The 12,101-nt window shown below is 43.6% G+C and overlaps 1 protein-coding gene across 1 annotated transcript in view; it reads left to right on the forward strand.

Annotated features, from left to right (window-relative positions):
* The first annotated feature begins 3,118 nt into the window (after nucleotides 1–3,118).
* The window catches only part of TRMT2B (tRNA methyltransferase 2 homolog B), a 46,158-nt gene continuing 37,175 nt past the window's right edge, over nucleotides 3,119–12,101 (forward strand). The window contains 3 exon segments of the mRNA XM_035017970.1: nucleotides 3,119–3,175; nucleotides 5,158–5,358; nucleotides 11,424–11,683. Coding sequence (XP_034873861.1) covers nucleotides 3,119–3,175; nucleotides 5,158–5,358; nucleotides 11,424–11,683 — 518 coding nt within the window.

Here is a 12,101-nt window from a genome sequence, read left to right on the forward strand (position 1 = left end):
CACCTCTATAACCAGCACCCAGATGAAGAAATAGAATATTATCAGCACCTCAGAAGCCCCCTCATTCCCCCTGCCAGCCGCTCCCCACACCCTAAAGGTAACACCCTTCTGAATTCTAACACCATACCGTGAGTGTCATTTTTAGTGTCTCTGCAGTAGTCTATGGATGGACCATATTTTATGTAATAACCATTCCCTATTTTTCCAATGTTGGACCTTAAAGAGGCTTTTTAATTTAATTTAATTTAATTTAATTTTTATTTATTTATTTGAGAGAGAGAGACAGAGATAGCTAGAGAGAGCACAAGCAGAAAGGAGAGGGAGAAGCAGGCTTCCCGCAGAGCAGGAAGCCTGATGTGGGGCTCAATCCCAGGACCCTGGGATCATGACCTGAGCTGAAGGCAGACGCTTAACTGACAGCCACCCAGGCGCCCCGATGCTTTTTAAATTTTTAACTGTAAGACCTTTCACATCTCTATCTCCTTAGAATAAACTTCCTGAGGTGGAATTTCAGGGGCAAATGGTGTGATATTTTAAAAGATTCTTTTTTTTAAAGATTTTATTTATTTATTTGACAGAGAGACACAGCGAGAGAGGGGACACGAGCAGGGGGAGTGGGAGAGGGAGAAGCAGGCTTCCCGCGGAGCAGGGAACCCCATGCAGGGCTCGATCCCAGGACCCCAGGATCACGACCCGAGCCGAAGGCAGATGCCCAACGATTGAGCCACCGAGGAACCCCAAAAGATTCTTGATTCTAATTGCTTTCCAGGAACTTTATGTCAATTTACAATCCCACCAGCAATGTGCAAGAGCATCTGCCTCACTGTCCATGGTCTACGTTGAGGAATAACAGATCTTTTTAAATCTTTGCCAATCTATATACTTTGCATGTTCTGTCATTACTAGTGAGGTAGAGCAAAACACTATTTGACCAATTATATTTCTTTTCCTGTGAATTATTTCTTCAAACCTTTGCCAAGGCCTCTATTAGGGTCACTGTGTTTTTCTTATCCGTTTATATAAGTTCTTTATACAATAAAGATAATGACCCTTTGCCATACTTGTATATCTTTTTTCTTTGATATGTATTATTTAATTTGTTAATTATACCTTTGTCATATAGAAATTCTTAGGGTTTATGTAGTAAACTCGACCTACTTGGTGTTTTTTTTTCCTACTGGTTTTCAGTTTAGAAAGTCCTCCTATGTCCAAATTTCAGATGCATAATTATCTATATTCTATTTTAGGGCTTTTTCAATTTGATTTTTTTGAACTTTCAACTAATCATCTAGTATTTCAGTTGATGCATGGTGGTAGGTCTCAAATTTTAATGGACATCACTATCAGTGCTTGTTAAAAACTCAAATATTTCTGAACTCTATCTCCCTGAGATTTTGATTCTGTAGGTATGGGGTGGGGTTCACGAACCTGCATTTGTTACAATCACCCCAGCTGATTACATTGCAGATGGGCCCTTATCCATTTTTAAGAAATTCTTTTTCTTAAAGATTTTATTTATTTATTTGAGAGACAGAGCATGAGCAGGGGGGAGGGTCAGAGGGAGAGGGAGAAGCAGACTCCCTGCTGAGCAGGGAGCCCCACACAGGACTCTATCCCAGGACCCAGGGATCATGACCTGAGCCGAAGGCAGACGCTTAAGGGACTGAGCCACCCAGGCGCAGCCCACATTTTGAGAAATTCTTACAGAATGCAGTGTAATCTGCCTTAGTACAGAGACTTAGTGCCTCCCATCTGGATGACTGTAGCAGTCTCCCTCAACTTCCAGGCCACTACACCCTAAAATCTATCCTACACACAGCATCTAGAGTTCTGCTCCAGAAACATCTCATGAAAAACTCTTCATTAGCTGCCTATTGTTAAGGAAACTAGATCAAGCCCCTCATCCAGCGCTCCAGGCCCTTCATTATCTTTCCTGACCTAGTGACCTAATAGGCCAGAAAGCTAACGACAGCTAACGACAGCCCTCCCATCTAGCCCGGCCTGCCTCCTCCTGGGCCTTGGACACAAATCACTCATTCTTGTTTTCCTGCTGCAGCTCCTACCTCTTCTCAGGTTATTCAAATCCTAAGCATTCAACTCAATTCTCACATTCTTTTCCTTCCCTCACTATCCGGATTTTCACTGCTTTGCTAGAATTACCAAAGCCCATTATTGCATATTCTTTTGTTGTGAGTCTTCCCATGGGGTCACACAATTTAGAGGGCGTGGTCTGTGCATCTATTCCTCTCAGCCTCTAACGCAGTCACACCTGAAGAATGTGGTTAATGGAAGTGATTTTAATACATGTTATTTCTGAAAGCTAATGCCGTAGCCTCTCAGAAATCTCCTCTGGACCAAAGTGAGAATGACAGATTTCTAGAAACTTCACGTTGTGATTTGGTTTGCTGATAACCAAGTTAAGCAAAGGTTATCTTGGCTTCAGCTCTTATTTAACAATATTGCTTGTCACCTCTGACATGTCCATTTATTGACTTTTCTAGTTGAAGAGTCTAACCTTTTATTTATTATGGGATATTTCTTGCCCCTCTTACAAATGTGGTGATTTCTCTTTTATAGAAGAACATGCTTTATCAGATTAAATAAATATAAAAGGGTTAATGGCTAAATAATTACATTATAGCTTCCTTAATTTCTTTTCTCTCTTTACCCTTCAGGGTTCTGCCTTCTCAAATGACAAACTTGCTTTATTTTTATTTTTTTTTTTGCGAGAGAGAGAATGAGAGAGAGCACAGAGGGAGGAGGGTCAGAGGGAGAAGCAGACTCCCTGCTGAGCAGGGAGCCCGATGTGGGACTCGATCCCGGGACTCGATCCCGGGACTCGATCCCGGGACTCGATCCCGGGACTCGATCCCGGGACTCCAGGATCATGACCTGAGCCAAAGGCAGTCGCTTAACCAACTGAGCCACCCAGGCGCCCGACAAACTTGTTTTAAAGGAGTTCACTTGGATGCTCAGAATAGGTGGGGGTGGGGTGAGTGAAAATATGCCCTTTCCCTTTCAAGTAGACCAGGGGAGGATTCAATTCAATTCATCAAATATTCATTGAGCTCCCATTAGGGCACCAGGCTCTGTGCTAGGCACAACAATAAATGCCAAGATGAGAAATGATAATGGAGCCGAAGAGCATGGGAAGGAGAAGAAAAGGGAAGAAGAGGTGAAGAAAGGACTAGAGCTGGCTATCTGCATAAAAGGGGACTAAAAAAAAGAAAAAAGGGAGAAGAGAACCAAAGGTGCATTCTCCAGCCTGGTCTCACTTGATAGCAATGTGCAAGCCTAGAAACCTGAAGCAGTGGTTTTAGTTCAAATAATGCTTAAGAACCGTTAGAGTGGTTAGGAAAGGCCCTGAATTGAGGCAAACCTTTACCTGCTCAAGCCTTTGGAATGGGGATTAAAAGATCTCTCTCTTTTTTTAAAGGGTATATATGCATGTGTGTGCATGTATGTGTACATATACAGTATATAAAATTATTTTTGGATGATAATAGCTAACAATGAGTGTGTGCTTACTCTGTTCTAAGCACTTTACATATATTAACTTACCACAACCCTGTGAGGTAGGTGCAATTATTATGGACATTTTTTTCAGATGAGGAAACTGAGGCACTGAGCAATTAAGTAAGTTGCCCAAGTTCACACAGCTTATATCTGGCAAGTCTGGGCTTTGAACTTTGGTCTGGCTGAGTTAATATTTGCTGTTATTTGTGGTACTTGGCCATGTTTAACCTACTGCTGTACTAATGCACTGCCTTGCACATAATAGGCATGTTATACTTTGAATAAATAAATAACTGAAATGTTAGCTATAAAGTGCTTTCCACTAAAGTCCAATTACTATTAAATATAAAAAATTAAGTGTCATTAAATGTGCACTTACTATTTTAATTTTATTAAAAACATTTTTTTTTTTTTTTTTTTTTTTTACAGCACACACATGTGTGCATACTTCAACATTCTCTTATTCATTTGGCTGGGCTCCTGACCCCTCTAAAAATTAGAGGAATCACTGAATGTAGTCGAGGAGCTGGTAGATGAATTAGTGGTATCTGATGTATTTTTGGAGTAGTGTTGTTGTGTTGGTGGGGTCCGGAGCCAATGGCCAAGAGAGAATTCTTGAGATGTCTTCGGTGCAAAAAGGTGGTTTTATTAAAGCACAGGACAGGACCCATGGGCAGAAAGAGCTGCTGTAGCCTCGGGATTGTGAGGAGCAACTGATTATATATACTTTGGGGTTCAGGGAAGTAAAGATAAGGGAAGTTCCAAAAGGATTTTCATATGCTAAAGAAGACTCACAAGATACTGGAGGCCTTGCTATTGTCAAACTAAGGTTGTTTTTCCCTCTAGCAAGGCATTAACTTTAAGACAGTTGGGAGCTTTGTCATTGGGCTGCAGGTTATAAGGACATTTAATTTTATCTACGTTTCCTTCTGCCTTTCTTTCTCACGTCAGTATCAAGCCTCCTTCTGTCTTTTGAAGTTGAAAACCAATTCTTGCCCTGAGGATTTAGCAGCCCTGCGTGGGATCCACTTAAGAAACCAGGTTTATGGGGCGCCTGGGTGGCTTAGTCGTTAAGCGTCTGCCTTCGGCTGGGGTCATGATCCCAGGTGGGATCGAGCCCCGCATCGGGCTCCCTGCTCGGCGGGAAGCTTGCTTCCCCCTCTCCCACTCCCCCTGCTTGTGTTCTGTCAAATAAATAAATAAAATCTTAAAAAAAAAAACAAACAGGTTTACCTTGTCATAAGACTGTAACACTTTCCTGAAGCAATATAAAATAGAGGGAGAACGAACGCCTGAAAAACCCTAGGACTCCAAAAAGGGCCGACTTTTAGAAAATGTTGCGATTTGAAGACACCACCCTACCCTTCATCTCCCAATCTTCCAAGCCATCATGGATCTGAGCCTATAATTTTGGTTGCGTTAAATCGCAAGCACCCCTGCGATGGGTAGCACTATTCACGCTGTAGTTCAAATTTCTTTCTGATTTTTGAGGCTTATCCAGATCCGCCAATGGGACGGGGAGAAGAGCAGGCGGTGGGCGGGGTCGCTAGGAGGGGAGGAGAGGGGACCTTGTGGGGGGGGGAGGGGGCAATAGGGCGTTGAGTGATTTGGAGGAAGGTGTCTAGAGAAGCGCCCGGTTAGGTAGGGAGGAGGGCTCCCCGAAACTGGCTGTCCCGGGCAGGCCCGGCTGACCCGCGCCTGGGAGGAGCCCCGCGTCCCGTCGCGCCTGCCCCGGGCTGGCTGCGTGTGCGTCGGGAGTCGAGCCGCCGCGCGCACCAGGAAGTGACTCTCCCCAGCGGCAGCGATCCAGGCCGGCCGCTGGCTTTTACTTGGCCGCCTCAGGTTTGTGAGAGGATTTATTGGTTGCAAAGGTATGGGGGGTACGTGGAGAACTCGGAAAGCCCGATTGAACCCTTACTTAGAGAAAACTGCTTAGCGAGCCAATCTGCCTGCGGGGCGGGGAATTGAGGAGGCCGGCGGAGGTGGGGACGCGCGGACCTGACCTATGCTGGCTGTCCAAGGTTGCGGCCAGCTCTGCGTCCGCCTGTGCTGTGACCTCAGCCCTCCCTTGGCCCAAGTTCAGTGATAGTCTTTCCCACAGACACGGTGGGTAGAACTTGCCCGGAGAACAGGGGGATGGAGGGGCTGGTGAGGGGGTCTGGTGGGGGAAGGACCTGATGGAGCGTGCATTGCAGTGAGGACTCAGCAGTTACACCCTTATGTCTATCACCTCTTGCCAAGAACCGTGTGTGGGGCCAGGCCAGCTGAAGGAAGGATGAACAGAGAGTGTAAGCAGGACCCTTGTCTGTGGGTTAACATTTTGCTCCAAGAAGCTCCTTGGCCCCACACGCATCAAACCAACCACGTAGTCTCAGATTGGAATCTCTGAGCATTTCAGGCAGGTTACCTATTCCAGCCCTAGAGACTTAGTCTTCCTTCCTATCTAGCAGCTCTGGACCCTGAGTCCCTTTCCGATTGATTCCTATAGGAGAAACTGAGCAGATGTCACACACTTTTTTTTAAACCCAAGCATTTTTTTAAAACAGGAAAACCTCTGAAAAGAAACTAGTCTTTTCTGTGGGCAGATGCCCCCTCCCCCCCCCCCGCCCCCCCGGACATCAAGAAACAAAGAAACATAATTCACTTTGACTGGTATTATTATGCTGCCTTGAAAAATATATTTCACTTCAGAAATTACTAAATATGATGAAAGGGTCTTTACCAGGAGCGGTGACCGGTTGGCAATAGTGGGGTCCTATTTTAGACCATACCTGATAATTTGGAGGAAGAAACCTAGATGCACAAGAGCCTACTGCTGGGATATAGGGCAAGTAGAGCACAGTCCTGGTGGCATTCACCAGTGAGAGGACCCACACACTCAAAAAAAGTCTGAATGTTGTGAGATACAGATAGATGTCTTCAGCCCTCAGCTCCCCTGTCCCTCCTCTGCCAACCCCTAAATGGGCCTGCAGCACACCCTCCCCCTGCAGTCTGCCCCCGTTCTGCCCATTCCTTATTTTTTGTCTCCTACCTCTTCACTCATTTCCTCTCTCTGGCTTTTGCTTTTCTTCATATCAAATACATACTTTTGTCTCACTTTAGAAAAATGTTTATCACAGATCACACACTTTTGATAGTATTCATAGGTGGTCCAGGGCAGGCCTTAAGCTCACCACACTCCAGCAGGCACTAATGCAGAATGTTATGAAAGTTCTTTGGTTTGTGTTTTGTGTTATAAGTTTCCCACATAATTTTACTTATCCTAACGGCATTCACAGGCTTTATTACATTTCGCCAGTTTTGCAGGTCAGACACGTCGAGGCATGAAGAAATCAAGTGATGTGCTTCGAATCAGAGCCTAAGGAGGGGCAGTGACACATGTCAAATGCCTACTGTGTTAGATGCCATCCTGAGCACTTCATACATATGAGCTCCTTTAATTCTTTTTTTTTTTTTTTTAAAGATTTTTCTTTATTTATCAGAGAGAGAGAGAGTGAGCACAAGCAGGGGGAGTGGCAGGCAGAGGGAGAAGCAGGCTCCCCGCTGAGCAGGGAGCCCGATGTGCGGGGCTTGATCCCAGGACCCTGGGATCATGACCTGAGCCGAAGGCAGACGCTTAACCGACTGAGCCACCCAGGCATCCGAGCTTATTTAATTCTTAGCACAGCCTTGAAAGGTAGGTGGTACTAGTCCTATTTTTATAGATGATGACACTGACATTCATAGTGCTTAAGTAACTTGCCCAAAGTCACATAGCTAGTGAGCAGCAGAGCTGAGATTAGAATATGGCTCCAAAGCCCATGTTCTTCTTAATAACTTGCCTTTTTCTGGGAGTTGTGTAGAGGGTACTATCTATTATCACCTCAACTTTGAGACAGCTTAAATATGTTTTGTTAGAAATTTCTGAAGATCCCCCGCAAATGCTTCCATGTTGACAGTTACTTTCTTTAATATTTCGTAAACACACAAAGTGGTGTATGGGCTAAAGACTATAGCACTCATACCAGCATCCTTTAAGTTACACAGTGGTCACAGCATACTAATTTCACAGTAATAAGAGGAAGCCGTGGAGGAATCTCTGTTAATAAATCGGTTACATACATTGGAAACGTGTGTGTGTGTGTGTGTGTTCTGAATTAAGGTATGATTTAACATTGGGATGTAATCCAAGGTAGAGGACAAGGGCAAAAAGGTAATTTCACAGCTCATCACTAAGGTGTCCAGCCAAGTCCATTCATGTGTCCTTGGTACCCAAACAAGTTACACAGCAGTGATCAGGCACCATAAAGTAAATAGGCACCAACACTGACTCCTGTGTTGGAGGCAAAGGGATTCCTTCCTCTTTCCAAAGTGAGGCCCTCACCTGTTCTGACTCTTGCAGCTTTTGCCTTATAGTTACTCCTACTTGTCCTTCCCCCCCCTCCACCCTCTGCTCCCTTTTGTCAATATTGCCACCCCCACCCAGGCCTGTACTGTCTTTAAGCATCATGACAATTAACTGAGTTTTCACCAGGTACTGGGCGCTGTGCTCAGAGCTTTACAAACATCAGCTCCATTTAATCTTCTGCTGGGTACTTTTTATTAATTATCCTTTATTTAACTCTTATAACCACTATATGAGGTAGGTACTATTATTATCTCCATTTTACAGATGAAAAAAAAGGAAAGTCATGGGGAATGATTGACTTGCCAAAGGCCACCTAACTAGTAAGTGGTGGAGTCAGGGGACCACTCAGGTCTGCCTGATTCTAGGGTCTCCACGCCTAAGATCTCAAACCTTCATTTGTACCTCCTGTCTGCCACTTACTACTGCCTTATTTCACTTCTTTCTTTGGCCTCTGACTTACTGGATATGTCAGTGTCTTACCTAAAGGCATCTTCCTTGGCCTCTAAGCTCCATGTTCTCCTGGGTCACCAGCATCTCTTCTTGTTCTCCAGATACTGTCTTTTTCCCAGGTGTAGTCATCGGTCTTTTGCTCTTCTCTTTACTGAAAGCTCCTTTTTTTAAAAAAAAATCTTACATCTTGTACTTATAGACACTCAACCAAATCTCTAACCCTGACTTCTCTCATGACTCGTAGTACTGCTTCTCTACTTGTTAGATGTTTCCATTTGGATATTTTCCTTACCATTGCAAACACATGTCTCAAACATGAATTTGCTTTTTTTTTTTTTTTTTAAGATTTATCTATTTGAGAGAGAGAGAGAGAGAGAGCTCGTGTGAGCAGGGGGAGGGGCAGAGGGACAGAATCTTCAAGCAGTCTCCCCGCTGAGCACAGAGGCCAACGCAGGGCCTGATCCCATGACCCATGAGATAATGACCTGAACCAAAACCAAGAGTTGGATGCCCAACACAGTGAGCTACCCAGGCACCCCTGAACTTGCTTTTTTTTCCTCTTTTTTATTTTTATTTTTTAATTAAATTCTTGATTTAGAACTGATTTAGAATTAGATTAGAATAATAGAATTTTATTAAATTCTTGATTTAAGTTCTTTATATGTTCAATTTAATTAGTTTCAGGGGTAGAATTTAGTGATTCATCAGTTGCATATAAAACCCAGTGCTCATTACTTCAAGTGCCCTCCTTAATGCCCATCACCCAATTACCTCTTCTCCCTACCCACCTCCCCTCCAGCAACCCTCAGTTTGTTTCCTAGAGTTAAGCATCTCTTACGGTTTGCCTCGCTCTCTATTTTCATCTTATTTTGTTTTTCCTTCCCTTCTGTTCATCTGTTTTGTTTCTTAAATCCCACATATGAGTGAAATCATATGGTATTTGTCTTTCTCAGACTGACTTATTTCACTTAGCATAATACCCTCCAGTTGAATCCACGTCATTGCAAATGTTAACATTTCATTCTTTTTGATGGCTGAGTAGTATTCTGTTGTATATATATACCACTCTTCTTTATCCATTCATCTGTCGATAGACATCTGGGCTCTTTCCATAGTTTGGCTATTGTGGACATTGCTGCTATAAACATTGGGGTGCATGTACCCCTTCGGATCACTGTGTTTGTATCCTTTGGCTAAATACCTAGTAGTGCAATTGCTGGGTCATAGGGTAGCTCTATTTTCAAATTTTTGATGACTCTCCATACTGTTTTCCAGTATGGCTGCATCACTTTGCATTCCCACCAATGGTGTAAGAGGGTTCCCCTTTCTCTGCATCCTCGCCAACATCTGTTGTTTCCTGTGTTGTTAATTTTAGCCATTTGGACTGGTGTGAGGTGGTATCTCATTGTGGTTTTGATTTGTATTTCTCTGATGTGGAGTGATGCTGAGCGTTTTTTCATGTGTCTGTTGGCCATTTGGATGTCTTCTTTGGAAAAATGTCTGTTCATGTCTTCTGCCCATTTCTTTACTGGATTTTTTGGGTGTTGAGTTTGATAAGTTCTTTATAGATTTTGGATACTAGCCCTTTATCTGATAAGACGCTTGCAAATATCTTTTCCCATTCTGTAGGTTGCCTTTTAGTTTTGTTTACTGTTTTCTTAGCTGTGCAAAAGCTTTTTATCTTGGTGATGTCCCAATAGTTCATTTTCTCTTTTGTTTCTCTTGCCTTTGGAGACGTGTCTAGCAAGAAGTTGCTGCGGCCAAGGTCAAAGAGGTTGCTGCCTGTGTTCTCCTCTAGGATTTTGGTGGATTCCTGTCTCACATTTAGGTCTTTCATCCATTTTGAGTTTATTTTTGTATATGGTGTAAGAAAGTGGTCTAGTTTCATTCCTTTGCACGTGGCTGTCCAATTTTCCCATCATTTGTTGAAGAGACTGTCTTATTTTATTTTATTTTATTTTATTTTATTTTATTTATTCATTTGAGAGAGAGAGAGAGAGAGCACGAACAAGAGGGAGGATCAGAGGGAGAGGGAGAAGCAGGTTCCCTGCTGAGCAGGGAGCCTGATGCGGGGCTTTATCCCAGGACCCTGGGATCATGACCTGAGCCGAAGGCAGATGCTTAACCAACTGAGCCACCCAGGACCCCCTTGCTGTATCAGTTCTAGCAATTTTTTGGTCGAGTCTTTTGGGTTTTCTACATAGAGTATCATGTTGTTTGGTAAGAGTGACAGTTTGACTACTTCTTTGCTGTTTTGGATGCCTTTTATTTCTTTTTGTTGTCTGATTGCTGAGGCTAGGACTTCTAGTACTATGTTGAACAACAGTGGTGAGAGTGGACATCCCTGTCGTTGAACGTGCTTTTCATTAACCTCCCTATTTCATCTTTATTTCTCTACATAAAGCCTCCATCAACTCACTGTTGCCTTCATAATAAAGTCCATATTTTATTCAGGCATTAAAGTTCTTCCAGCTCTCACTTTGATGTAACTTTTCAACCTCATTTCCTCTGTTCCCCAAAATGAATTACTGTTTTAGCCAGACTGGTCTAGCCATCTGTTTCAGCTCCCTGCCATCCTTTAAGTCCTGGTGCAAGGCTTACCTGCTCTGGAAAGCTTTTCCTGAGCATTTGTCAGGAACTAAGCACATTGTGTTATTTATTGTCATCTTGTCCTGCATCTGCACTTGATCTTCTCAATTAGATTGTAATCTTGTGTGGCACGGTGTCTTGCACATAGTCTAGCATGTACTAAATAGTAGTTGACTCGTTGGTTTTTGGGTGGGAGGGTAGAATATAGAGAGGGACCAGCCATAGAAGTGTATCCAGAGTGTTGAACTCTTCCCTGGAGGACAACGAGTATATTTTCCTCATCTTTTTATTTTGGGAACCTAAGCCAGTACCTGATATGCAGTAATTCAATTCCATTCAGCAGGCCTGCTTTTACCAAGTGTTGACTCTCTGGCAGGCAGTGTGCTGGGTGCTGAGCTTCTGTAAGGGTTTGTAAATGAATGAAGGGGTTTGGGAGTTGTGCTTTTGTTTCCCAACTTCTGTTTGTTCACCTTTCATGCAGGTGTTTCTGTGGTTGGCAGGGATTAAAAGAAGAGTCCCAATGCATAGTCCAAGATGTTTCCTCTCCAGGGTGGGTCTCCTCCCCAAACCAGGATCACTCCCCTGGTGTGCCACTAAGCCTCCGGGTTGGTCACAGCCCTTTCTGGGCTCAGCATGTGAGGGAAACTTCACCGACGTGATACCCAAGAAGTGTCAAAGAGGACAGAAAAGTCAGAAGAAACCAAGCCGTGTTGGACCACTTGATGGTTCCTGGCAAGAAAGGTAAGACCCAGGCGGATATTGTTTCCCATTAGCAAGTCTGAATCTCTGGGTCTCCTAAAATTCTGTATTCCTGTTGTAACTAACATGGCATTGCAAGGGATCAAGGGGGCGCCTGAGGTAGGATACCCAGGGCAAATTTGAAGACACCTGAAGAATGTTGGTGGAAATGCTTTGTGATGGCAGAAAATATTCTCCTTGCCTCTAAGTATGTTTTTCACAGAAATGAGATATTAAACTGGGACCTTGTCTCTATAAAGGCCCAGGGCAGGTATGCTGAAAACCAGGAATCCAGAGAGCGATCAGATGGCTTACAAATGAATAGTCCCGTTGCAGCCATGCAAACACAAATATACCTCATTTTATGCAACAAATGTATTTTCTAAATCAAATTATATTTTAAAAGCATTAGGGAGGTGAG

The sequence above is a fragment of the Mirounga leonina genome, unplaced genomic scaffold (assembly GCF_011800145.1).
Source record: "Mirounga leonina isolate KUSES-001 unplaced genomic scaffold, KU_Mleo_1.0 Mir_101414, whole genome shotgun sequence".
NCBI classification, from domain to species: domain Eukaryota; kingdom Metazoa; phylum Chordata; class Mammalia; order Carnivora; family Phocidae; genus Mirounga; species Mirounga leonina.